Source organism: Lagenorhynchus albirostris, chromosome 2, assembly GCF_949774975.1.
Source record: "Lagenorhynchus albirostris chromosome 2, mLagAlb1.1, whole genome shotgun sequence".
NCBI classification, from domain to species: Eukaryota; Metazoa; Chordata; class Mammalia; order Artiodactyla; family Delphinidae; genus Lagenorhynchus; species Lagenorhynchus albirostris.
In genome coordinates this window covers 173,226,206-173,253,636 of record NC_083096.1, presented here as the reverse complement: position 1 = coordinate 173,253,636, position 27,431 = coordinate 173,226,206, and the positions used below count along the sequence as shown (strand labels likewise).

Sequence of the window (27,431 nt, the reverse complement as noted above, 5' to 3'; positions counted from 1 at the left end):
CCAGCAGGGCTCAAGCCTAGAAGCTAAAACAACCCGTGCTTCCCTGGGGCCCAGAGTGGGAGCCCGGGCCGGGGCAGGAAGGGCTCACGCAAGAAGCCGTTCCGTGTTCTTACGTTCATTCCGCTGAAAAAGAAGTGCAGAAGCCAAAACAGAGTAAACAATGATGTCGTTTATTTAAAATGTTTACTCCAAGAAATATATATATAAAAAAAGACAATTACAGCACTAAACCAGGCACCTTCGACCAAATCACAACCTCTCCTTGGACTCTCCCCTTCGCGCTAAGCCATCCAGTCTACCTTCCTGAGCTGGAAGACACGTCTGGAGCCCGAAGGATCAGCGCACCCCAGCCCCGCTGCTGTGTTCTTTCCTCTAGGAGCGCAGGACCGTCTCCCCCCACTCATTGTTCTAAAGGATTTTCCCCCTTAGGAAGTTCATTTTAAAATTCTAAGCCCAAAGGAGTGATTGTGGGAGAACAGGGCAGTCTCCACGTGGAAGGGACATCCCTTTCCTGCTCCAGTCCCTGGCAGGGGGCCTGAGAGCGGGCTGGCGGTGGGTTTCAGATGAGTCCACTTGAAGATTGAAGCCCCACTTGGCCAAGGGCAGCTCCTGCAAAGGCCAGGACCCAGGCTACTGCTCCCTTGACCCTCTAGTTGACTGCACAACCCAAGGGAGGCTGCACGGGTACAAGGAGCACGTGCGCCGAAGCCCATTCCAGGAAAGAGGTCTGTCAGGAAACCGAGGGGTTCTATGCAGGGAAGCTTGAGTCAGCAATGGTAGTTGGGGGGTGATTTGGACAAATCAGGTTAGTTTAGCAGAAGCTCTGAAGTTGCAGAAGCTTCTCCCCTGGACTATAAACACAGGACAGTTGAGACGAGCACAAAGTCAGACTAAATCTTAGAAAGAGGCAGGCTGGCCTCCTCCCGCAAGGCCTTGGGACTGGCCAGGACAGATACCGTTACACGCCCTGCGAAGGCATAAGCCACCGCCCCGAGCGACAGGGCAGGGGGGACGAGTAGGGAAAGAAGCAACAACGACTAGATCATTTTTGGCATTTTAACATGGAGACAAAAGTGGTAACAATAGCAAAGCAAAAAATAATAATAAAAAAGACCAATATTTAACTTTCCCATCACCCAAGTCTCACACTGAAGTTCTATCCCCGTTTCGCCCATAAGCACCACTGAACTAAAAAATCTATTTTAAAGCACCCAAACCAGTCCAGACCCTCTCGAAACCAAGAGCCCCAGCCAGAGCTGTCGCCTCTCTTGGGTCCAAGCGAGAGGAGGGTTCCGGGAAAGGCACCTCATAACTCACGCAGCGCGACGCCGGGGACGGGTTCGGGCACAGGGCACTTGGCGGGGAGCCGGGGTGGCAGTCACAGCCTCTGTGCTGACACGCAGGGAAGGGGACTTCTTCCGTGATCCCAACTATTTGGTTACACAGCCAAGCAAACGTGACTAGAGAGCTGGGTTAGCGGAACAGGAACCCGGGCCTCAGAAACAGACCGGGCCCCTTCCAGCAGGATCCAGCGGGGGGAAGGGGTTCGGAATAAAGACAGAAGCACAAAGGCGATAAAGGCTGGTACACAAAGGGCTGATCCTTCTTTGCAAGGACTCCGGAATGCACTTTTTACTGCTGGCTGGTCAGTCTCTAATGGCGGGTGCTGGCGAGGCGGCCCCGGCTCAGAGGAGCCTTCGAGCCGCATCTGGAACCACGTACACTGTCCCCACACCTGCCCACCCCCGCAAGTCCCCACTGGTTCCACATTCACCTGCTTTTCATTTGGACTTCTTTTACAGCTAAAGCAGATATAAATGGCTACACACAGATCCCCCACCAGGGGGGAAGACGGCAGATTCTAATAATGTCGCGGCCAAAAGGCGGCGGGGGGCTTAGAAGCAGCCAAGGGGAGAAGCAGAACACACACGGCCTGAGCCGGGCTAGGAGGAGAAGCAGGAGAGAAGCGACCCAGATGCTTCCGAGCACACGGGCGCCATCTTGGATGGAGACTGACCACCAGGGACGGTCGTTGCCGAGATGCTGCCGGCTCCCGCAAGGGACACTGTTTTCTGAGCGTGTGGCGACGCCTCTCCCAGGTAGCACCCGCTGGGCTCACCATGCTAATCACAACTGGGAAGGGGTGTTTTTGACAAGTGTATGTAGGAGAGGGGGGTAAAAAAGGAAAACTTAAAAAAAAAAAAACAAAAAACAAACCTAGATTGCTCAAAGTTTCTGCCTCTTTTGTAGGAATGGTAAGTCAACTATGAGCAAATATTTTAATTAATCATTAAGAGGGAAAAAAAAACACTTTGGAAAGCATACAGGAAAGGTAGTTGACGTTGAATCACTTATAAAAACGGAACCTCAGGGAGTCTTAACAAAAATGCACCTTCGGTCAACTTTTGCTTTTGAAAATTCCTCGTGTGACTTCCCGTCCCAGTGCACGTGGAAATGACAGCTGCCGCGAGAGGTGTGGAGCTGGAGAGGCTCCGGGAGCATCAGAGGGTCCGGGGGTTGTACTCTGGTAGTTTCTTGATCTTCTCCTTCTCCGTCTCACTTTCGTCTCTCGCTATCACCAAGGAGTGTGAGTAACCCATGGCAACCTGGGGGACAAACCAGCGCTGGGTGGGCAAGGGTGCTTCGGCTAGGCAGAGTTTGGGGCCGACAAGCCCAACGCAGACGACGGGACACAGGGAAGCTGGGCTCACCAACGGGGGTCAGTACAGAGGTCAAAACAGAGGCATCCTGAAAAGCTCAGAAAAGCCCTCTGCTGAGGACCACCAGTGTCAACGTGACCTGCCACCAATGCCCTGCTAGCCTGCCTTCTGGGCGGCCCCGGGAGACAAGGTGGAAGGAGGCCCCCCAAGCAGCGTTTGGATGCCGACTGCCTGCAGAAGCTGCAGGGACTCGGGACCGTGCTCCCTGTTCCCTGCGCCCCTCTGGACCACAGCCCTGCCTTGTGCAAGGGCACAAGCCCCACGTGCGTATCGGTGACAAGGGCTGGCAGCCTGGTGAGAGGCCTCGCCCCACCAGCTGCCCACAGCCTAACGGTGCATAGAGTCTTGGGTGAAGGTACCAAGCTGACGTGAGGGATGCACTCGGCCTGGAGCAAACCTGCTGTGGCTGGACTCTGGCCGGTGTCCCTCAGGCTGACAGCAGCCGCGGGGCCTAGCCGGCACACCTCTGTGCCTTCCCCGTCACCCAGCAGAAAACGCTAGCACGGGGCACAGGAAAGCTACACAAGGAGATGTCAGATGCGGCTCAAGCGGGCTGCAAAGAGCAGAAGCAGGAAGAGGCACGATGCAACTCTGCTCTTTTCTCTCTGCTCCCGCGGCCGCCCCCCACTCCCGGGCCCAGGGCTCCTCACTCACCTGCTCCGTGAAGATGCCGTCGAGCGTCTTCACCTCCTGAGCTGCAGTGGAAGACTTGGGCTTGTGATCCCCATAGCCCTGGTGAGGCAAACAGAGGGATGCTCACAGAACCCGGGTCACTAACGCCAGTCAGAAAGAGGGAACCTCACCATGTGGCTGGACCTCCCACGGGCCCGGAAGCCTCTGTGGCCGAGCCCCGCCGTCTCAGACCCAAAGCCAGGCCCGGGCAGCAACAAGAATCCACAGGTGACAGCAGGTGACCGGTTCCTAACCCCAGGCCCGAGACGCTAAGACGTGAGCTATAGGGGTTTATGTGATGAGGACACCTTTTAGGGAGAGTCACGGGTCAGATGACACCATGGCGAGGGCAGAAGAAATGGCAACTGCGGCCCTGCAGGGCCACCAGGTCACAAGGAATGCTGGCTGTCCCCATCCCCACCTGTGTCCATGATCAGCAATGACTCCAGGACACCGGAGATGGAAGGGACGGTCAAGGACTGCTTGGGGCGGGGGTGGGGGTTCTGTCACGTGCTGTGGTGTGAAGATGGGTGATTTCAAGGTGGACAGGTCCCTCAGCTCAGCTCAAAGAGGGGCCCACACGGCAGATGAGCTTCAGCTGCCACCCGCCAAGTGCCACGCCAACTCCTCACCCGAGAGGCTGCCCTCCAAGTCCCCCTCGTTCCCCTCTAGTCTCCAAATCGATACTCAGAGTCTATTTCTGATGGGCCCTAGGAACATCTGTCCTTCTCTAAGAACAACCCGTAAAAACTGGGCAAGGGGGCTTCCCTCATGGCGCAGTGGTTAAGAATCCACCTGCCAAGGCAGGAGACACGGGTTCGAGCCCTGGTCTGGGAAGATCCCACACGCCGCAGAGCAACTAAGCCCGTGTGCCACAACTACTGAGCCTGCGCTCTACAGCCTGCGAGCCACAACTACTGAGCTCGCGCGCCACAACTACTGAAGACCTCACACCTAGAGCCTGTGCTCCGCAACAAGAGAAGCCACCGCAATGAGAAGCCCCTGTACCACAACAAAGAGTAGCCCCTGCTCGCTGCAACTAGAGAAAGCCCGCGTGCAGCAACAAAGACTCAACGCAGCCAAAAATAAAATAAACAAATAAATTAAAAAAAAAAAAAAAACTGGGCCAGGTTCTCAGTCTCTTTCAAGCTTCCACATATGGGGCCACCTCTGAAGGGCCCCCCAGCGTGTGCGGCACGTGGGGCCCCCTCTGAAGCCACCAGACTGAAAGCGGGCACACAGCTCCGAGGAAAAGGCATGTTCAGGCCACCAGCCCTGGAGATGGCGCAGGGGGTCAAGAAGCACCCGCCTCCTTCCATCACCCCATCAGCTCCTACCCATGAGAGCAGAAGGAAGGGAAAATAGGCCGAGTTCCCAGCAGGAAATAAAAGAGCCAGGCTGACGATCAAATTGCAGGTAGAACAGGTAGACCGTCAGGATGAGCTCCATAGCCCGGCTGTTCTTGATGAAGACGTTAAAAGTTAAGGACTTGCCACACCCCAGAAAGCTAAGAATCAGACGTTTGGTTGAGGAGGCCAAAGGTGTGGGGGAATCCGAGGGCCATGGGTTCTAGTCACTCAAGTGACTGAGATTAAAAGCAGGAACACAGACAAACTTATTTGGGAAAAATAAGAGAAGAATGTCCCCAAAAGACCTAAGAGGCTGGAAACCAGAAAGATTCAATGCATGGTCACAACCGACCCCACCCGTTTAAAAGGACAAGCTGCTCCTGTCGACTGAAACTCTCCTGGGGAGAGGGAAGAGAAACCATCCTCTTTCCTACTGACGTCATCCCACAATAACGGTTTACAAAACATGAGGGGAAATGGGATCTGAAACTTCCCCATTTCAACTTAACAATGTGGACAGAAAGAACTTTCACAATTATTTGATGAGCAAACTCATTAAACCTCAAGTGATCTAAACATTAGGGAATATCGCAGACCTTCAAGCAACAAGGAAAAACACACACACACGCAAGTGAGCGCACACACGCACGCACGCACACACTCTCCTCCTGCGAGTTCTCAGGGGTGGTTCAGGGAACCCAGAGAGGGCTCTGCCTCCGCCAGGCGGACCAGCTTACCAGCTCCCCAAAGGTCGGCGACGGGCCCCAGCTGATCGTGCTCTCGTCCGCGGCCACGATGATGCTGCTCTTCCTGCAAACGGGCAGAGGCTGTCACCGCCGGGGGCGGCAGCCCAGCGCTGCACTTCACCCACCCAGCAGCCCAGGGCACTTCCCGTGGGCTCCCTGCAGGGTGTGACCTACTAGCATTAAAATCAAGCTGGGCCCACTAAAAACTCCATTCCAAACAACACAGCACAGGGCCAATGGGCTGCTTCTGAAGCCCAAATGCTGTCCTGCGCAGGGCCAAACTGCAGAAGCCCTTAGAGCCAGGAGCCTCGGGGCCCCAGATCTCCCCGCCCCACCCCACTCGAGCTCTAGGGCTCTTGGGGTGGGGGGGGTCACTTTTAGATGAATAAACACACTGGGAAAAGGAGAAGAGAACAAATCAGAATGAAGTGAGAGTCTATTCCAAAGGGGGCGGAACTTGCCAGACAACCTGGGCGGGGCTAGAGGTTTCAGATTAAAACCACACCGAACCCCCAACAACTAACTACACTGTCATCTCCCCAAAACCAGGCAGGTGATGAACATTATCAAACTCCTCATCAAGAAGTGCTACAGAGTTCAACAGGTGTCCTCAAAATAAACGGAAAATCACTGACTTGAGGATACTTTCTTGGTCCCACTGTGTCACAGTAACTCAAATTTCCTAACTAAATATGATTTGAACCTGCAATACGAACAGAGCACACCAAGCCTTCGAAGAACGAAACCCTCAGAAGCAGCAAAGCGAGTCACCTGTTCTAAGACCTCCCAACCCCTCTTGCCCCAAGCACAGTCCCTCCCCTTCCTGACTCTAGAATTTGGTGCGCCCTATGCCCCATGGGAAGAGTGGAGCCCTCAAGGGACAAGGCGCCTCCTGGGTGTGTCCAACCGGGAGACACAGCCACGTACCCACAAGCCAGGCTCCGGATTCTCCAGCCGCAGAGGTCCTGCACGGCCTTCGGGTACATGGTGGACTCCCGGGACGTGTTTGTGGCCCCCCAGAAAAACAGACCACCTGGGAAAGACAAACGCGTCTCCATTGTCATCATCATCTCAAGAGCTGGATCCTCATCTCAGCAACATCAAAGGAGAAAGGGAAGAGGACTGGGACCCGCCAGGCACGGCGCTTGGCACCGGTGACCACAAGCGGCTCTGTCCAAAGAATCCAGGAGGTCGATGAAGTCAAGGTCCCTGGTCTTGAACAGGGCAAAGGTCACGGGACTCCCCACCAGAGCACACAGCCAGGGAGGGAAACCCGCGACTTGGCCCTGGATGCCTTCTTCCCGAGGCCCAGACGGGGAAGCACTGACCCACTTCGCTGACGGCAAAGGAGCAGGTGTAGCCAGCGTAGATCTGGGACGCCCCGCGTCCAGGGAAGTCGAACAGCTTCACCAGGCGGGGAACCATCTCGTCCTTCTGCTCGGCGTGGCCCAGCCGGCCGTAGCCACCGAAGCCCCAGGAGAAGACGCGCTTCTGGGAGTCCAGGACCAGCTGCAGGAGAGAGAAAATGCAGCGCTGGGACAGGGGACAAGCGGGGTGGCTGCTGTTCTGAGAGCCTGTGGCCAGGGCTAAGGGCAAAGGGCAGAAACACCCAAGATGACCCACACCGGCCTCTGACAGGGGAGGCACCAGCAGCGGGTCCACATGGCGAGGATGTTTTCCCGGCCAGGGACACCATTTTCCATCCCTAACAAATTATTATTATTAAAGCCACAAGTCTTCCCCTTTCCCTCATCAGAAACACAAGGGTGATGTCTCCAGAGCAGGCTACTGCACTCCACTTCCTATTTCAATCCTGACTAGACTGCAGACAGAGCCCAGAGGAAAAGCCCCGCCCACCTTGGATTCTCCTTCAGGCAGGTTCACACAGGTGACCTCCACCTGGTCACAGGTGCAGTGTGCACAGTGACATGTCAACAATTTAAAGTCCATCTTCTTACATGCACCCTTATGTTCACTGCAGCACTATTTACAATAGGCAAGACATGGAAACAACCTAAATGTCCATGGAAAGATGAATGGATAAAGAAAATGTGGCACATATACACAATGGAATACTACTCAGCCATGAAGAAAACCAAAATAATGCCATTTGCAGCAACATGGATGGACCCAGAGTGTATCATACTAAGTGAAGTAAGAGAAAGACCATATGATATCGCTTATATGTGGAATGTAAAATGTGACACAAATGAACTTACTTACGAAACAGACTCACAGACACAGAGAACAAACTTATGGTTACCAAAGGGGAAGCAGGGAGGGGATAAATTAGGAGTCTGAGATTAGCAGATACACACTACTATATAGAAAATAGATAACCATCAAGGCCCTAGCATATAGCACAGGGAACTACATTCAATATCCTGTAACAAATCATAATGGAAAAGAATATGAAAGAGAATACGTATAACTGAATCACTTTTGCTGTACACCAGAAACTAACACAACATTGTAAATCAACTATACTTCAATTAAAAAATAAAAAATTAAAAAATAAATAAAAATTTTTTTAAATCCATCTTCTTTTCTTCACAGCATCCCTGATGTCTCATGTTTGAATCATGTGAATGTACAACTTATTAACATGATTTGACACCAGGAGCCTAAGTAAGATCTATTTCTCCTGAGTACGCTGTACAAGGGAGAATCAGTTGTTGGACCTGAAGGGACTGAAAGCTCCCAGTCCTGAGGTTACCCAGCCAGTCGCCTGCACACAGGAGACCGACCTGCCTCTGAACTCTCAGCCCCGGCCCTGCTCCTTCAAGCGAGACGAGAACCAAGTCTGACTCTCAGGCATTTTCAGGCAAAATAACCACAGGAACGCAACTAAGATAAAAAGACGAACATATAGGGACTCCGCTGGCAGTCCAGTGGTTAAGACTTCCACTGCGGCGGGCACGGGTTCAATCCCTGGTCAGGGAACTAAGATCCCACATGCCGAGCGGCCAAGAAAAAAAAAAAGATGCACATACAAAATTTTATTGCCGTTTATCTAGATTGACCTTTAAGGAAAGGAAACACCCTTAATGACTGAGTCTGTTCAACACCCCGTCGGAGATACTGTCTATCGACCTGGAAGAACATCCATGATGTTCTATTAGACAAAAGACAAAAGCAGAAACACTCTTACTGCATGATCCCAACCCAAAGCGTCTGCACGTTCAGCTACATCTGTGGACGCCACGGAGAAGCTGTCAGGGGAGAATGACGCCCCGGGACAACTGAGGGTGGGAAGCCCTTGAGGAGGGCGGGATGTCGAGGGGGCCAGGGTCAGTTCCTGGCTTTGCAAAGCCAAGGGTCTCCACTGACGTGACACCCTGGAAGCCAGAAGAAAGGCCAGAAACGCTCAAGCCTTACCGTGTGGTTAGCGCCGCAGGCCACATCCCGTACCACCACGTTCGGGACCGGCAGGATCTGGCCGTCTTTCGTCTTCTCGATGAAGATCGCCACTCGCCGGGGTACCAGCTCGCAGTCGTACTCTATCCGCTGCGCCCGGGCAATGAACTTGCCATCCGAGTTGTGTCCTGCAGCGACCACAGGGCCGGCCGTCAGCAGCGGCCATAGCACAGAGCACCTGCCCAGCCAGGCTGGGCAGGTCCTCGTGGGGACTCCTGTCAACCAAGGTAGCGTCCTCCAACCTGAGGCGCGACCCAACTTGTGGGGCCTAGAATCGGTGCTGTGGGTTGAAACCAGTTTTTTCCTTTTTTTGAAAAATGAATAGAACAGAGTAAGAAACACCCGAGGACACCATCTGTAACGAGGACTTCTGTGAAAATTCTTTGCGAGTGTACGTTTGGGCTGGGCTGTGGACAAAAAAGTGGGAAGCTCCAGATCCAAAGGAAGGGTCTTCTCTGTGCCCCACCTGGGGGCCTCAAGGAGCCCTGCACGGGCCGAGAACGGACAAAAAAGTTCAAGCCACTTTCCCAGGCTTGCTTTTTATTTTATTTTATTTTTTGCGGTATGCGGGCCTCTCACTGCTGTGGCCTCTCCCGTTGCGGAGCAGAGGCTCCGGACGCGCAGGCGCAGCGGCCATGGCTCACGGGCCCAGCCGCTCCGCGGCATGTGGGATCTTCCCGGACCGGGGCACGAACCCGTGTCCCCTGCATCGGCAGGCGGACTCTCAACCACTGCGCCACCAGGGAAGCCCCCCAGGCTTGCTTTTTTATGAATTACCAGTAACCTAATACATCATCGTGGTCGTTAAAGCAGAGTTAAATGTACGTTTCACCTCTGCCTTGCCTGACACGTCGTGGGAGCAAGCACGGGGGTGAGTGCGCGCTGGGGATGCACCTTCCGAGGTCAAGTTCTAGTTCTGAAAAGAGATCTCTCTGGGTTTGGACAATCACACTGAAAACCGGTTTTAAAATAAACTGGGAAGATTAACTGACTCTGTAGATATAAATCAAGCCAACTTCTCAAAATACCTTTAAACAAGTGTAAACCAAGCAAATGAGATTCGGTATAAAGTGCTGCAATGGGGACTGGTTCGTGGCAACTGCTCACTAAACGTTAGCTGTCATCCTCATTGCCAGGGGCATTTCATTTTCCTGAAGGAAAACCTACCTGCTGCGACAAGCTGCCTGTCTGCAGATCTGGGGCAGCCACAGACAGCAGGGGGGCTGTGCACGTTTCCGGAAGTAGACCAGAAACTTGCACGGAGACGGTCTCTCCAACAGTCTCTGGCAACTCCCTGGCAACCAAAGCTGAATGTGCATGGGGCTGTTCTCTCTTATTCACTTCTGACTTAGGTATATTTAGTTTCACAAAGTCACTGTTCCCTAAAGTCTAAAGGCCAGCGAGATGCTCCTCGTTCTATTTATACTATCTTCCATCTGCCTGCTTTTAATGACGTGGAGACCCAGGCAACCCAGATCCAGGGGCTGCAGAGGATCCGGAGCAGCGTGAAACTCAGGAGCCAGCAGAGGGCGCCCACTCCTCACCTCCCACTTGGAAGGAGCTGGAAGGTGGGAAGACGCCAGAAAGGGGAAAAAAAAACACTTCGGTGTCAGATGGGAAAAGAAAATGGAGACCTTGTAAAGTCAGGATGGAGAGTCATTTTCCACTCACTGAGAACTGATGAGAACTACCTGCTGAGTTTTACTTTTCTACTCAATGAATAATAAGTAAATTTCATCCCTTCTGTTTAGGGATGAAAATCCGGAAGACAATCCCACTTTTTCATGATATTGGGCTCTTCGTGTGTATACCTGAAATAATGGCTCAGGCCGAGGTTTTCAAAACAACCTTATTCTTGTATAATTTCACTTTCAATGAAGGCAAATCTTTAAATATGAAAATGAATGAAGGTGGTTTGATTAAAAAAAAAGCTTTGATATCCTTTTATACAAAAATGAATTCCCAAATCAGAAAAAAAAAACCTTTGTCAGACTCAAGCCCTGACTTTCATTAAGGCAAGTCACTGTCAGACTCCACAACCCCATGAATTATGACATGCTGGTCCACTAACCAGGACATCCACTTAATGGATCAAGGCTATTATCTGCGATCAATTACCCACATTTCTATCATGTGTGTGCAAGCCCCACACTGACTTCTGGTTCTAAACATACAGTTAGATTACAGAGCTTTTAAAAAATGTACTTTGCATACCCAGCTGACCATATTCAGGGCACCCAAAGGAATAGAGGTTTCCTTTGCAGTCCATTATCATACTGAATTCAGCCCCACAGGCCATTTTGGTAATTGGCTGCCCGTTGTACATTATCTGAAAAGAAAAGACAGCAGACTTTTAGACTTTTTTTTTTTTAACGATTGATAAAGTCTCTACCTCCTCACAGGTTGGTGTGAAACAATTACTAGGCTACAAAGGACTTCTAATGGACCCAACAATGCTGGCAACAAAGCTTAGAATGTATGTAAAGAAATACGTCCCAGTATAGAGTCAGTTCAGACAAGCAAATCATGTCCCCGGGTCTTTGTAACCCTCAAAATGCACAATGCTGTGCCTCACACATCCTGGTGCCCAGTGAATGCTGCATTCAACTGACTGGCGTGGGCACGAAGGTGTCAGAAAACAAAACTAATCACATGTAGTTCCCAAATCCCACTCTAGTCACTAGTTTTGATGTCACGCAACTTTAAAAAGAAAAGCTTTTATAAGCGTTATTGCCAACCAGTAAAATGAACTGTTTCACACTCTCTTTTACTACTGTTAAGAGCCGCTTGCTAATTAGCCTTAATTGAAGGTGTGAAGAAGAAATATAATGGTTCGAAATTAGGAACTTGGAAGACAGCAAAGGCCTTGAGTAATTTGGCATGGGATTTGGAAACAAATCTGAGAAAGTGCTTAGAAGACTCGCTATTGCAAACTAATCGGTCTGGGAAAGCCAGACTGGAGGAACTGGAGGGCGTGAAGTACCGACATCCCGGGAAATCGCAGGGAAAGGCGATGAGACTGGGGAGGGGATGTTGAGTCCCGGGCTCTGTCCCGGCCCCGGCTCACTCTGGGAACCGTCACATTCCACTGCAGAGCAAATGGCTAACAAAACAGCAACACCTCGAAAATCCTCCAAACTATAGGTACGTTTGGCCAAGGTCAAGGTCTCTTTTTAAGACCAAGAAACCCAAGTCCCTTCCCTCGTCAGACACTCACTGTAGCATCCTGCTGCCTTATGTCAGTAGTTCACTTTTTAGGTATAAATCCCACGCCTCCAAATGACTCCAAAGTTTCTCAGGAATAAGAGACGACCGACCTCCTATTTGTGTTCTAAGTACCTGGCCGGTGACTTGTTACAAAGTCAAAACTCAGAGTATTCTCAGATAAAGACCAATCACATCCATGTAACAATTCTCACTTTGGAATAGAACAGGCTGCAAACAGGCCTCTGGAACAAATTATTTCAGTCGGAATGAAAAACTGTTTCTAGAGATGTTCTTCACCTGTGAACATCTACTAAACCTGACCCACTCAAAGCATCGAGATCCTCCTTTTACAAGGGACCCAGTAACTCAAACAATGGAGAGGAATGTCTGATCTCACCCCAGAAAATCCAACCCCAAAGCAACGAGAAACAAAGGCCCTGAAGGCGGAGGAGGGCGGGCACCTGTGCGGGGCTGGGCACGGCGTCCGTCTGGTTGCCGAGGCCCAGCTGCCCCATCTTGTTCTCCCCGAACGCAAACACGGAGCCCGTTTCTGGAAGGAAAGAACAACATTCATCACCAAAGGGAAAATAATGCTGAGTATTCAGAACTAGGCTTGGAATCAAAGGCTCTAAAATAATAAAAACAGCTCCTTTGCCAGGAAGAATGCAAGAGAGACAATTCTCCAAAACGGGGTGGGGCAGATACCTCAGAGCAGACCCACTCCCCAGCAGAGACCCTCCCGCTGCCCCAGCCACTGGTGCCCGTGGGCGAGGCTCCCGATGCCTCAAGCAGCTGTCCAGCGGGCTCCCTGGGCATCTTTCTGATCGTGACCATGGGTCACGGGGGCAGCCCCACCCCCCGCCCCAGGTGGACCATTTGGCCTCTGACCCCATTTTGAGGGAAGCGGCCCTTCCTTACCCGTCAAGGCCAAGGTGTGGTTCCGCCCACATGCCGCGGACACGATCACCTCGTGGCTGAGCCCCTCGATGAGTCTGGGGGCTTCAACTCTCTTGGTGTCGCCGTGGCCCAGCTGGCCCTTCTCATTTCGCCCTGCGGGTCAGGAGCAGGATAGATAAAGCGGGGAGGAGGAGAGAGGGCGGCTGGAGCAGCTGCCGGGCGAGGCTGGGTCTCCCAGAAGGCGCCCTCCAAACCCACAAGCCCGGCTCCGCAGGCAATGCCAGCCTTTCAAGGTTGCCGGTGGGGTCGGGTGACTAGATGAGATACGCAGGGCTGTCCCCAGAGGCGCCTCGGCGTGCGGCTACCAGCCACCACCTCACCTGCTCTGACCCTCTTTTCTGGGGCAGTGGCTGGGACAGATCGGAGCACTTTCGCCAGCTCTCTGCCCCCGAGGGAAATGGAAGAAAACCAGGTTCAACCTGGATGGTACACACGAGCGGACGAGCTCAGGGAAGCTCACAGCTCTCACTTCTCACCACACCTGCCAGGTGCCAATTCCTTCACTCGCTTCACTCCGAGGTATTTTAAGACGGTAACACCTGCCTCACAGGAGTCTGATTCCCTCAGCGCCCCAGGCGTCTACCGTGGACCCTGTATTTCTCTCCTCTCTAAGCCCACCTCCCACGGACCAGCCTTCGCAGGACGCTTAGCCACGTGAACCCCAGCGACGGCCAAAGGCCAAGCCTGCTCTGAACACAGGCCCTCCCTGGCCACGGGCTGACCTCCACCTCCGGGGCTGTGCTGGCGTGGAATCAGGGGGTGCCGGAGGTCGAGACCTGCCAGGCCCTCTGCACCACAGTCCTGCCCCGACACAGCCCTGCAGCTCAAAGCAGGTGTGGAGAGCTGGGGGGCCGGAAGGCTGGCCCCCCTAAACCGTACTTAGTTTTCAACACAGGCTACAAGGGTTCCAAACTCAGCACCTCGGTGGGCCTCTCCCAGGTACCTCTAAGAGAAGAACCACACTTGTTACCGAACATTTCGGGAGATTTTATGGGGCCAGAAAGCCAGGCAATTCGGAAAGCGGGGGAGGTTTCCACATCCTTCCCCAACAATGAACTTTGACCTTGCAGTCATGAAAGAGGGGGAGCAGAGCCACAAAGATGAGCCTCAACTGTCCTGGACAGGGCTCGAGAAGGGGTGACCAGCCGCCGTTACTACAGGAAAACCGTCCTCAGGCTTTGATTATGGTGCTCCAGCAGGACAGGCGGACACCAGCTTCTAATGGAAACTGCCCAAGTTCACTGTGAAAGGCACGAACGAGCACCGGACGCGGTATTTTGGCTCGAGAGGCCCAGGTGGTCAACGGGTGCAGACCCCGTGAATTCCGGGCCGCAGCACTGAGGCTCTCGGGCGCTGGACTGGGCCCTGAGCCTTCCAGGGACTCACTGTGGACTCATGACACTCCCACTGGCTCATCCCCCCTACAGCGGCAAGTCTGCTCATGGGACACGTCTTTGTTCTGGGGCAGGTCAGACGCACAGCTTTTAGAATCATTCCCTGCCCAGGGGGTCGGCAGAGGGGACGTTTTTAGAAGCAACATGAAAGTGACATTCAGTAGAGAGATCAGAAAGAGGACACCTGAAGTTGGGAACCCCGACGTAGGAGGCTGCGTTCAGGGTTGGCGCAATGGGCAGAAGGGGGTTTGGGGGGAGGGACACAACCCTGCGCCAACTGGCAGCAAACGAAAATCGTGGCAATGTCAGCGTGTCACCAAGAAACTATGAAGTTTAAATTTGGGCCAGACACACTTGTTAGCTTTTTTTCAACAGAATTACAAAATTAGCAGAGTGCAGGGAAGACGACAGATGTTAATGTATTTGGACTTTGGTACAGCCACTCATGAAATTGCAAAAAAAAAAAAAAAAAAAAAGGTTCAAACATCCCAAAATAAAAATGCAGTCTTATGGACCCAAAGCTAGCCAAAGGGCCAGAAACAAAGGGTGAGGACAAACACCAACACCGCCTGCGGGAAGAAGAGCCCAGGAGGCAGCAGAGGGCGTGGGGGAAACTGAGCCCCAGCCGGGACCTGTGTGAAGGCTCTGGACGAGGAAACAGGGCAGGCGGCGTGGAAGCACTCTGCAGGGGACCCTGAAAGGGAAGGGAGGCTAGAAGACAAGGACAGCGCCCCCCAGCACCCAGGCGAGGGAGTCCAGCGGCAGGGCAAGCAGATCACCTTGGAAAGAGCAAACTCAACTCTCTGGGGCGATGGAACAGGAAACAGAGGAACAGAGACTCGGGCTGGTGTCACCACGTGGCAGATGTCAAAGCTGGTGGCATTTAAAGTGGCAAGAACAGAGGTCTACGTCACACCGTGCTGTGTGCTGGGGGGACAGCACACCTAAAATAGGAATTCGATACTAGGCACACCTCGATATCAGATCCAGAGTCAGTCAGAACGTTCGGGAAAAGGCTGCCTAAAGAAGAGGATTCAGAGAAATCGGGGGTTACGTACAGACCGAAACCTGGCAGAGGAGGGAGGAAGCGATGTTTTCACGGGGCACAGACTAGCCGGGCATCAGGAAGAGAGGAAACGCACAGCAAGCAGCACAGCCCCGGAGGGCGGACGAGGGTCTCCCCTCCAGGGGATGGGGGACGGGAGCCCACCCGCGGGCCGGGCCACGGGTCTCGCCGCGTCCCCGTGGTACTTACCCCAGCTCCACAGCTTCCCTTCCGTGGTGATGAGGAGGCTGTGGGCGGCGCATGACCCCGACACCACCGTCCGTACCCGGACCCCCGAAAGGCACCCGTACCTGTGGGGCCCCCATAAGTTCTGACCGAGGTTGCGGTAGGCGGCTGCGAAGGCAAAGGGAACACACGTCAAACGGCTGCAGAGCCCCGGTGGGTGCCGAGAGCTGCCCCAGTGTCACCAGCCAGAGGGCCGCCCCCCACTCCCCACGTAAAGCCCACCCTCGGGGGCTCCCGGGGCAGCGCACCAGCGGTGTGGACCCGTCAGTGGCCATCTGCACTGATACCGCTCCACCTCCGTTTCTGGCCCGAACCCACCTGCCCAACAGCCAGTGGCCGAGAAGCAGGTGCCACCGCCTCCACCCTGCAGCCCCGCTGGCTGGGGGCCGACCCCGAAGAGCAGGTAGAAGACCCCCAGTCTCCCTCACCCTCCCGGCCCTCTACCTGGGGATGGGGAGGGGCTGGGGGCCTGCAGCCACGAGGCTCCCTTGGGGGCCAAGCCCGAGCCTGCACCCCATCTTTCTCAGGAGTCCCATCATGCTGGCCGAGTCATGACCCCTAGCTCCGCCCGTGTATCTGCTCCCCCGGAAGGCCCTTTCCTGCCCCCTGCCTCTGTTCTTCACCCCTCAGGTCAAACACCCCCTGCTCTGGGAAGCCTTCCTTGCCCGCATCCCCCTTTCAACTCATTGCTTTCTGGACCCCAGCGCCCTGTGAATCCTGTCACAGCACTTATCCTACTGAGTTCCCGTGCCTCCCACCCCGAGGGCCAGGGCCTCCCTGTGCCTGGGGCAGGGCACTGGGAAGCGTTCGCGGGCATGGGGGGCGGGGAGAGACAGCCGCCTCCATCACACCCCCCCCTTCACCTTGTTAGTGGACAGGGCGTGGCCGATCTGGGGCTTAATTTCCTCAACTTGGGGCCCTCAAGGACAGAAAAACGAGCCCATTTTTAGGTCCGTGGTGACTATTATGAAATGCTAGCTGCTGCCGAAATCAACTGTGTCAGACTGACCTGGATGCTGGAACGGATTGAGAGGTCAACTTCTCCATCAAGTACCTGGCTCCACGCGAGAAACTCTGTAGAACTGTTCCCGTCCGTCCCCACCCTGCCCGCACCCCACCAGCAGAGGGTGCCGGGTGTGGCCTCTCATTGAACTACCTGGGGCGGGTCAGGCAAGAGAGGGAAGTTCCCTACCATGAGTCAGGGCACCCCTGAGCTTCTCCACCTGAAGACGCTCCTCTACCACTGAAAGGTGAAAGAAGACCCAGCAATTTCCTGGGAAAGAGCAAACCAGAAACGACAGCCTTCACACCTATGCTAACGTCTGCTCATCATGGTGGCATGACTGCCGTGTGCCCTGCCTGTGGACAACACGCAGTGCCAGGAGACGCCACGGGACACCAAGGCTGACCCAGAGTGGCTAAGCGGACCCCCTCACAGCTGAGTGGATGGTCTGATCTGCCAAAGCATCTTCCCTGCATGAGCTCCACGAATGTCAGTGCCCAAGATGTCATCAGCTCATGAGAGGCAGGGATTCTCGGGGCCTCCCAAGGAACCTTCTTCAGAGGGATCCTAGTCATACGAAATGCAGAGCAGCGGTCCCGGGCCACTCGGCCTGGCTGGAGGTCGTTAATGCCCAGGGCCTGGTCCCGGTCAGAGGTGGAGCACAAAATCACTGTGTTATCATGAAAACGAAGGAGGCTGCTGACTTTCTGAGATCCAGTGACGCGTACCCAAGAGCCGATGGGCTCTCGGAAGGAAGGCAGCTTCGAGAATGGGACGGACTGGGAAAAGTGAGGGCGGGAGGGGAAATCCTTCTTCCCTTCATGTTTGGCACCCGTGGGAAAACAAATTCTCCCTCCCTTCCCGTTACGTCTACTGGCTAGTTCACAGAGAGCCGAAAGACACTGCAAGACTTTAAAATTTTTGTTTAATTACATAAAACTTCATTCAGAGGGAGAAACATCTGGGAAGCAAAGGTGGGCCTCGGAGAAGACAAAAAGGCACTCTTAATATAAGCCCAAGTGGGGCAAAATTCCTGCAACTAGAGGCGGCCCCGCTCTGCCATGGGTTCCCCTCTGGAATCTACTTGCCGCTTGGGGCCTGCGTGTCTCTAATTGCAAGTGGGCCACTCATTTAAAGAACAGCTTGGAGAAACAATGCGACACCTGCGCCAGGGCTGGCAGGGAGACTGATGTTATCACGTCCCAGGAGAGGTTCCAGGTGACACCAGCCATCAGGCAGCTCAGGCTGAGAGCTTGGTCCTGAAGGCTGGGCACTTTTCCCAACAGGAAGAAAATGGCTCAAACCCATTTCTAACTCCTCTGGACCCTGAGTGCTGCTGAAACCCCGCCCGCTGTTTTCATGGATTAAGGTCATCTCCACTGCCCATCCTGAGGCCCCAGGGAGTGTCAGTGTGCAAATATTTGTTCACCGGGCAATGCCGGTAAGTACTTTGGGAATCTTTCCAAATGAAATCAAGAAGCCATAAAATATGGCAAAGTACCAGCCTTACTTCTCTCGGATGGGCCAGTATTCTCCTGAGAAAAGACACCAATTTTCTAAAAACACTTGGGGGCTAAGATACTTCTTAGGGCTTCCCTGCTTCCTCCACTCCAGACTGCTACTTGCTCTGTCAAACCAGTTCCCGCAACAACCTGGCAGTTTGCAAGGAAACGTGGACTCTTTTGAAATGTCTAACAAGTTCGCCATCTGACACGTGACAAATATCGAGGACATTCTGACATTCCACAGCACCAGCCTCTTCATCTTAATGAAAATAAGTGACATGAGAAGATGGGGGAAAAAGTGTCGAGGTTTATTTGAGGCTACTACTTATATTTTTCTGTTTAATCTCAATGGAATTTTCAAAAGCAGAGTTGTACCCAAGTGAGAGACTTGCCCAAGACCTGGGTTCAAATCCAGCCCCATCACTAGAGTGGCTGTGTGGCCCTGGGCAAATCGCTTGGCCTCTCTGAGCACTTCTGTAAAGAGAATACCTACCTGCGGACAGTCCCCAGAATCACACTGGACACCTCGCACACAGGAAGCACTCAATCAATAGTAGCGTCTTCTATTCTTTAGAAATTGTTTCTCATACCTTGTTGCTTAGGCACTTCTTTTCGACCAATCAAGTCCCAGTTGGTTGCCCCAAAAATCAAAAGCTGCCCTTTGCACTTAGACCCTTCAAGTTTCTACAGAGACAAAGAGAGAGGGAGAAAGAATTAGCTTGTAACGCTGCTTCTAGCTTCCCAAATCTGTCCAACGACAGCAGGAAACAGAATAATTCATTGTTAACGCTGTCCCTCAGCGGTTCACACAGCGGACAGAGGGACACCTCGCCAGCCCCTTCCATACGTGGAATCCCGAACCTGCCCCAGCAGCTCATCGGTTAAGCCCAGGGTCTTTTTTATCCTTTGGTTTCTCTTTAAAACATCTTTGGCAAAAGTCTACAAAAGAAGCCAAATGCAATTCCTCCCCTCCGCTCTGCAGACTGCCTTGTACAGGTATTTGCAATAGGCCTGCTGTGTCACACAGGGAGTGAGCGTTAAAACCGCTGTCCTCAGGGCCAAGGCTGCATCTTCCCGCTGCAAGCACAGCATACCTCACATGGACCTGAAGGCTTTGGGGGCCCGGGGCATCTCTGCACAGCGATCCCATCGGTTGACTTTCCTATCCTCCCTGTGCACTGCCCTCGCTGCCAGGAGCCTTCCGCGGGGGAAAACAGCAGAGCCCCGTGTTCATTCCTCCACTGGAGGGAGGAAGACCCACATGGGGCTGGCGGATCAGATGAGGCAGCCTCCGATGGGCTCGTCCTCACTGCTGGCCGAGAGCCAGGGGACCAATGGCCAGTGGCCCCGCCAGTATACCTCAGTCCCCATCCTCCATCACTAGGGCCACACGCTCTCACTGTCACAGGGGGAGCATGTGCCACTTAAAAAGGCCACTGTCTGAGTCCGGGTGGCACTCGTTCTGTGCTCAGCCCTTCCCTTCGATTCTGAGACGCCCAGTACACTCTTTAAAGTCGACTGTTAGTCAAAGATCCACTTCTGAAGGCTCCACTTAGTTCCACACAGGCAAGGGAAGCAGTAACTTCCCGTTCTGCTTTCATCCTTTACATCATCAGCATCCCAGGACGTTAAAAGCAAAGGAGGAGTTTTCCTTCGGTTTACAGAAGCATTCTTGGAAGGCTTTGAGGAAAAAAAGGCCACACAGCTGCAAATCCAGTCATTCTAAGCCCTACACAGTGACTGCCCGGGCGGTACGTGCTGGCAGCCCAGTACATGCATGTGTAAGAGGAACACATCCTTATGGGGGGCATTCTGTTTCTTAGGGAACTCTGGGCAACCCAAACCCGATGTCATGGGCACACCCCGCCCACCACCCGCCGGTCCTGTCATGTTCGCCCGCTCAGCCACGAGTACAGGGCTGGAGGCAGACGGTCCATCTACAGGGCGCACCCATGCTCAGCAATGCAAAGGGGCGACAAAGCAGCCAGGACTGGAGGATGACTTCGCCGCACTTCAATTATTCAGAGAATGACCTTAATCGGGGTAGTCCAACCCCACAGCACCCAGACTCCAATTACTTGAATGGGAGCCGAGTTTCCCCTGGTTATCTCCCCTTCTTTGTTTAACTGGCGGGCCTGGCTGGAACATTCTACAGGTCTACTGCAGGAGACAAATAGCATCAGGGGATTGTCAAGTTCCCAGTGGAAGGAGCAGCCCTGGGTCTCTGCCCACAATACTGACTTGCTCTCCACTATTCCTCGGGTCTACGTGGAGGGGCAGCAGAGACTCAGAATGGACCAAAGCACCATGCAATGAGCTACCAGGCCAGATGGTGGGGAGAGGATTCCGGAAGAACCGTGACCTCAGGCCAGGCTGCCCCCACCGGCCCCTAGGTGGGCAGATACGGCTAAACTACTCCACACCAAGGGGCGCTCAGCACAGCAACAGGTCGGCAGTGCTGCTGGCTGCCGCGGAAACTGCAGCTCTGCCAGAACTAGCTGCCATCACCCTGGGCACGAGCAGGGTCTCCTCTGTGACCTGGCGATGCCAGCACCTGCACAAGGGGACAAGGGCTTATGTGTACTGGCCCATCGAGCCAGCTGAGCATTTATACAAAACCCCAAGCCTTCCGACACAAGGTGTTTGTGGGAAACGTTGATCAACACTGGTCAACTGTTTCCTCCAGTGACAGTGGTCCAAGGAGGGTGGTAAGCCGTACCTTAACTGTGTTTTTGTCATGGGCCTCATTTCCTCACACGTTAGATGTTATCATCTATATAACTCTTTGCTGTAGGCTGCTTATAATTCAATTCTTCCCTCCACCTTATATGAAATAAAAAATGCAAGTAAGGACCAGAACTCCTAACACCCACTTAAAAATCACAGTCATGGGCTTCCCTGGTGGCGCAGTGGTTAAGAATCCACCTGCCAGTGCACGGGATACGGGTTCGAGCCCTGGTCCGGGAAGATCCCACGTGCCGCGGAGCAACTAAGCCTGTGCTCCACAATTACTGAGCCTGCACTCTAGGGCCCTTGTGCCACAACTACTGAGTCTGTGTTCTAGAGCCCACGAGCCACAACTACCGAGTCCGCGAGCCACAACTACTGAAGCCCATGCGCCTAGAGCCCGTGCTCTGCAACAAGAGAAGCTGCCGCAATGAGAAGCCCGCGCACCACAACAAAGAGTAGCCCCAGCTCGACACAACCAGAGAAAGCCCACATGCAGCAACAAAGACCCAACGCGGCCAAAAATGAATAAATAAATAAAAATTAAAAAAAAAATCACAGCCCATGTCCCTCTTTGTCACAGAGCTGAACCCGCCCACAGGTGGGAAAGACCCCGGATGCGGGGGGCTCCATCCAGAGGAACCCCAGGGACAGCTGCCAGGGCTGCAAGCACCAGAGGTTACAGGACCCTCCCTGGGCTTCACCGATGGGTCAAGAGATTGTTTTCTGGATGAAATCGGCAGACATACTGCCCATGTCTAAATATCATGTGGCAGAAAAGCTGGGAGGACAGTCTGCCAACAGGATGGGTGAATTTCGCTGGCCAGGACACATGCTCCGAGCTTCTGCAATCAACAAAATGGGGTTTCTGGCCCAAAGCGGTTTTTGAATCACTGCCCAAGCGCCAGGAGCACATGTACGAGGCTGAGAGTCGATCTCTAACACGCATCCATTTAGAAGGCTGTCGCTCTCGGCGGAGGGAAGACCACTCAGAGAGAGGGCCGCAACGCCTACTCCCTAGTGGGCTATCAATAGCGACTAAGACAGGCTTCAAGCTCAGTTTTCAATTGTATTTATTTGGTCCTTTCAGACGGAACAGAGTTGTCTCGGGGCCCACAAAACCTGAGCAACCCAAAACTAGAAGAACTACAAAGACCTGGACAGCTTGTGACACTCACCTGTCTTCTAGGAGTCAGCCAAGGCTGCTCGCTTTACCGACAGGGTTATGAAGTTCACAGGGAATTCGGGCTGCATCAAACCTAGAGGGTCGTAAAATGCTCATCTGATACAACTACACGGAAACCTGAGGTCCTTGGAGAGAGCATTTTCCGAGACTGAAATCCTAAGAATGTTTTATAAAAATACACAGCTTTTCCTCAAGGCAACTCTGTCCCTCAACCATACAAGTACTTGGGGTTCATCTTTCACAAGCCCAACATCTGCCGCTTTGAGGTAACTGAAGGCAACACGGCTTCAGACAACTCCTGGCAGCTGCTCTCATACAAACCTCCTTCCAACAGCCCTGAACGGCAGCGAGGCTTGCGAAACTCTCAGTAAAAAGTCTCTTTCTGAAAAGAGCTGGGGACGGCCGCTGGCCTGTGGCAGCAGACAGGATTCTCAGGACTACTTCCCAGGCGCTTCCCCTGGAGTCTAGGAACCCGGCACCAGGGATTCACCCAGGACTCGGGGCAATGCCCACCTAGGGCAAGGCATTGGGAACGCAATGGGACAGCCTGGGCCTGGCCTTGACCCTGGACCAACGGATGCTAAAAGTGAAAGTGACTTAAAGCTTGAGGTGTGCACTTTCCATGAAGCACAGAAGAGCATCATTCGTTGGACCCTCAGTCTCCTGATGGTGTGCTGGCCAGTCCACTGCACATGCTCTCTCTCCGTGACTACCTCCTTGGGTGAATCTCAGCATCACGGTAAGAATCTTTTACTTCCTGATAACAAAACTCATTACTCTAAAAGGTTGACTGGAAACACTCGAGAGGCAATGCAGCAGAGGCAGAGCCCAGCTGACCTTTCTTTTCAGTTCCCTCTTAACACCAGGATTGGAGGGAAAATGTCTGGAGTCCCGCACAGAAGATCACATTTGTTAAAGGAAAACAGTCCCTGCGCTCCCTTTTCTCAATACTGTGGTCATGGCCATGACCCTGGTCCTGGCCTGGTCCCCAACCCCAGGTGACACGTTTCAGTGATACAGGCTCTCCTTAACATCACCCTCCTCCACCATCTAACACGTTGACCCTTTCCACTGAGATGGCAGTTACAAAGCCATCTCCACATGAACAATTTGCAGAGGCGTTAAGGATGACATCAGAAAAAAACCCTGAGCCCAATGGAAATCTAGCTCCATGTCATCTTGGGCTAGTCCCTTAGACTCTGTGCCCCAGTTTTCTCACCTATAAAGTGGACCTAGAAGTGCAATTATTTTTAACCATTTAAATACTGTCTGAACTCCCCCGGGGGAAATCATGCTGGTACGGACTGAGAAAAGGATCCCTCCAGACCGTGAGACTCTAGACCCTAAGTGCAAGTTCTTAACTCTTTTGGAGTCATCTGAGCATCTGGTGAAAGCTTTGACCCTAAACACATGTCCCACACTAAACCCGTGGGGTTTGAGCATCACTGAACCCACGTAACATCTCTTGCTCCGCAGGGTTTTGCAGGCATATGAATTGGTCACGATCTTAATTAAGATTTGAAGGCCCAACTCTAATGAACAAATTGAAGCCCACTCAGACCACGGGGGTGTGGAGGGGGGGCTGCACCGAGCCCACACCAAGCGCCCGTTCCCTCAGACCACAAGTGACGAACAAAGCCCAAACACCTCTGCGGGTGTGGGGGCCCTTCCCGACCTCCAGGGGGAGGGCTCTCCGGAGCATGCGCCCTCGCACCCTGCCCCGGCGCCCGCCACCCCCGCCTCCCCGGCGGCGCGAGACGGCGCAGGACCGCACGGGGCATGCGCGGCTGCCGCCAAGCCCCGCCCCCCCGGAGCGCCGGAGCCGAGGCGGCGGGAACCTCAAAGCCCCGGCATGAACCGCCGCTCCCGCAGCGCGCTGGCGGCCCCCTCCCCCGCGGTGCCGGGGCCGACCGGCGGCCAGAGGGGGCCAGGGGCGACCGAGGACACGCTGCGCCGCGCCCCGGGCCCGGTGCGCGCCTCCCCTCCTCCGGCCGGAGACAACTTGGAAAAGTCTCCCTTCCCGGGGCGGGAGGGGGAGGGGAGGCGGAGGGAGTCGGCTCGAGCGGCGCCGGGGGCGGGGCCATGACCCCCTCGCGCGGGCGGGCGCGGGCTCCGGGTGCCCCTCCCCCGGCGGGGGGCCCGGGGCGCGCGCCCCAACGGCCAACGGCCGCGCGGGTGGGCGGCGGCGGGGTCGGGTAGGCCCCGGCCCGCGCCCGCCCCGCGCCCTTTTGTTATGCGGTGGCGGCGGCGATGATTCAGCCCGCGGCCTGCGCCGGCCCCGCCGCCCCCGGTCAGGACGCGCGCGGTGACGTGCCGCGGCCCTTGCCCCCCGGCCCCCTGCCCCGGCCCCGCACTCACGACGCGCTCCTTGGTGTGCTCAGGCTCGGTGATGACCACGGCCGCGCCGCCCGCCTTGCCTGCCGCCGGCCGCGCCGCGCGCTTGCCCCCGCCGGGGGCCCCGTCGAGCTCCAGGCCGTCTTCGTCGCCGCTGCTACCGCCGCCGCTGCTGCTGCTGCAGCGCTCGGGCCGCTCGCGCTTCCTGCCGGCCGGACCACCGCGCTTCCTGGGCCCGGCACGGGCCGTGCCGTTGCCCGAGCTCGGCTCCTCCCAGGCCGCCGCCGCCTTCTTCCTGGGCATGGTCGCGCTGGAGGAGACACGGGGCAGCGGCGCACAATGGACGGGTTATAAACTGCGCGGGGGGAGGGGAGCCAGCCGAGCCACCGGCCTCCACTTCCTCCCCTGCCCTCCCCAAAGTGGCGGCCGCGGGGTGGGCGGAGAGGGGGCGAGCCGGGAGGAAATCGCGCCTCTCCTGGGCCCCGGCGCGCCTCCTCCGGGGAATCCCGCACAGGAGCCCAGGTCCCCGACTGCAATCCGCTCAGGGAAAGAAAAAAATGGAGACCCCCCCCCGGGCCCTTCCTCAAGTTAGGTTTGCCTACATCGCATCATAATTGCAGCCAGGTCCCCAAAAAGTAAAGGGAAAGAAAAAGGAAGTCTCTGATCCCCGAGGTTTTAATTAGAGAAGGCTTTGGGACACTTCAAAGACCCCCTTTTGGCACCTTGGTGAAGGAGCTACCCCCTCCGCGGCGGCCCCACCTGCTGCTTTTGTCTCCGCACCCCCGTCCCCAAGCCCACTCAAATGCAGTTCTCTCCACCCCCCGCCTGAGTCCCCAATTCCGCTCCAGCTTGGGGGTTCCGACCTCGGGGTCTAGCCGAATCCCTTAGGGTTGGCTGCCCCCCACAGAAGGGTGGGAGGGTGGTGGCGCAAATAGAGCCGGCCCCCGGCCCCAAACACCTGCTCGCACAGACACGAAAAATAAAAACTTTAATGGTGCCCGACACTCTTCCCGGCCCCTCCCCGAGCGTGCGGCTCAGCCGATCCTTCCGATCCCGGCTGCAAAGTGCCCGGCTCCGCCGCTACTTTCCCCCAGCGTCCCTGCCCCTTCGCCCTGTCTGCTTTTTTTTTTTTTTTAAATTGATTTTGAACAATGGGATCTCTGTCTGTCTCCGATTAAACCACGTGGATCCGCCTTCCTTCCCCTTTTAATTCATTCAATTCCCCCAACCTCCCCCAGGTTTTTTTTCTTTTTTTTTTACCTTTTCTCCTCTTTAAAAAAAAACTTTCCCAGACCCCGCAAACTGATCATTGTCGATTTCATTTTCAGCCCCTACCTGCGTGGAGTGATGAGAAACCGGAGAAAAAAGGAAGAGGAGAGACTAAAAGAACCGAAGGGCTTTTTTTCTCCCAGCCCAGACGAGGTCTCCAGCCCACTCACCAGATACACTTAAAATGTAAATACAAGCTTCCAGAACAAATGCTACAACACAAAACAGAAACACATGTGCTGCCGGGCGGCAAGCGAACGCGCGGCGGGGCAGGCGGCGCGGGTCCCGGGGCGCCCGCGCCCCCTGCCGGCCGGCGGACCCGGCGGCGGCCCGGCCCCCGCCCTCGCCCGCGGGGCAGCCCGGCCCACCGAAGCCTGCGCTGGGCGCCACGCCGCCAGCCTTCACTCCCCGGTCCTGCGCGTTTCGCAGGCGGCGCAGCACGTCCAGCGCGTCAGAGATTACTTTGGGGGTTAGGAGAGTGTTAGATTGTTTTTCCTGGGCATGTCTAGACAGGTCACCTGAGGACACTCGCTGGAAAATAGTTACTTCGCTCACGAATCCGCCAACAAGGGACGTGTCCTAATTGAGTGGAATGAAAGATGAATACAATTTGAATAATTTTCTTCTGTGCAGAGAGAAGCTGTTATTTTATTTGCCTATGGATGTGCCCCAGTATGTAGCAAGGTGCTGTTACACGGTAGAGTTACATACATAAAGGTTTGCTGTATTAGCGAATTAATTTGGAAGCCAAGGAGGCACTGGAGGCTAGTTCTAATGGAAATTTTTCATTTTTTTACAAATATTTACTGAGGCCTCAGTACATGCAAGACACACAGTGCTAGACGCTGAGGAAACAAAGCTAGAGAACAAGATTTGTGCCCTAGTGGAATGCACAGTCTAACGGTAAGACAGATAATTCAACAAGTAATTGCAAGTGTAAGTGATGGGGTTCAAGACATGCTACCCCAAATTATGCCACCTTGGCATATTGAATAAACTGAAGAAGTTTTGAGAAAACAGCAGAAGCAGGGAGGTCATTCTGACCTTCTTCCCCCAAAACAGTCATAAAACCCTCAGGTGAGAGGTGCCCTCCCTGTTCCAGGAGGACAGGGACAACCTTATCTCTGAAAACAAAGGGAAACCAAGAAGAATCCTGATAAACAAGGCTTGTTAAATTGCCCCCAGTCTACTACATGTAGCCTCAAGCTCCTTAACCTCTCCAAGTTCTCCAGACTGTCCAGGCTTCAGCAAAACTAGCAGAAAGATACACACATCTGTTTCTTTGGGTCTTCATTTCCTTATGAAGTCTCCTGTGTCATGTAAAACTTAGGTTAAAATAAATTTGTAGGCTTTTCTCCTGTTAATCTGTCTCCGTCAGCATAATTTTCAAACCCAGCCAGGGACCGGGTCAAGGAAAGCTTTTTTTCTCCCCCTATATAAGCATTACAAAGTGATGCTTATGTAGGGCCATTATGGCAAGGGAATTCATCCTATTCTGGGGTCGGGGAAGGCATCCCTGTAGAAGAATCATCTGAGCTGAGTGACTGACAGGGTGGGTAAGACTCAACAGATGAACAGGGGTGAGAAGACTTCCGGGGCGGGTGGAGGGAGCTGTACACACAAAAGTCCAGGGGTCTTGACATGCCTCCTGGGA

At 54.2% G+C, this 27,431-nt stretch overlaps 1 protein-coding gene across 3 annotated transcripts; it reads right to left on the bottom strand.

Annotated features, from left to right (window-relative positions):
• Window positions 1-151: 151 nt before the first annotated feature.
• Window positions 152-25,998, bottom strand: RCC2 (regulator of chromosome condensation 2). Of its 3 annotated transcripts, none has more exons than XM_060141269.1 (13): window positions 25,948-25,998; window positions 24,533-24,818; window positions 18,852-18,945; window positions 15,718-15,861; window positions 13,030-13,161; window positions 12,573-12,661; window positions 11,119-11,233; window positions 8,866-9,032; window positions 6,816-6,996; window positions 6,415-6,520; window positions 5,479-5,551; window positions 3,375-3,452; window positions 152-2,606 (listed from the first exon to the last, which is right to left on the bottom strand). In XM_060141269.1, the coding sequence occupies exons 2-13, from the start codon at window positions 24,809-24,811 to the stop codon at window positions 2,502-2,504; spliced, it is 1,563 nt and encodes a 520-aa protein (XP_059997252.1). In that variant the 5' UTR covers window positions 24,812-24,818; window positions 25,948-25,998; the 3' UTR covers window positions 152-2,501. The 3 variants fall into 3 exon arrangements, with proteins under 3 accessions (XP_059997252.1, XP_059997251.1, XP_059997253.1); XM_060141268.1 differs by having other exon boundaries at window positions 25,844-25,985; XM_060141270.1 differs by lacking the exon at window positions 25,948-25,998 and adding an exon at window positions 25,268-25,282.
• Window positions 25,999-27,431: the final 1,433 nt, after the last annotated feature.

Coding starts and splice junctions, on each gene's coding strand:
- RCC2 (XM_060141269.1), bottom strand. CDS start 24,811: ATGCCCAGGAAGAAGGCGGCGGCGGCCTGGGAGGAGCCGAGCTCGGGC. Junction 12,662..13,029: donor CCACACCTTGGCCTTGACGG/GTAAGGAAGGGC, acceptor CTTTCCTTCCAG/AAACGGGCTCCGTGTTTGCG. Junction 3,453..5,478: donor CGCCGACCTTTGGGGAGCTG/GTAAGCTGGTCC, acceptor TTGCCTCACCAG/GGCTATGGGGATCACAAGCC.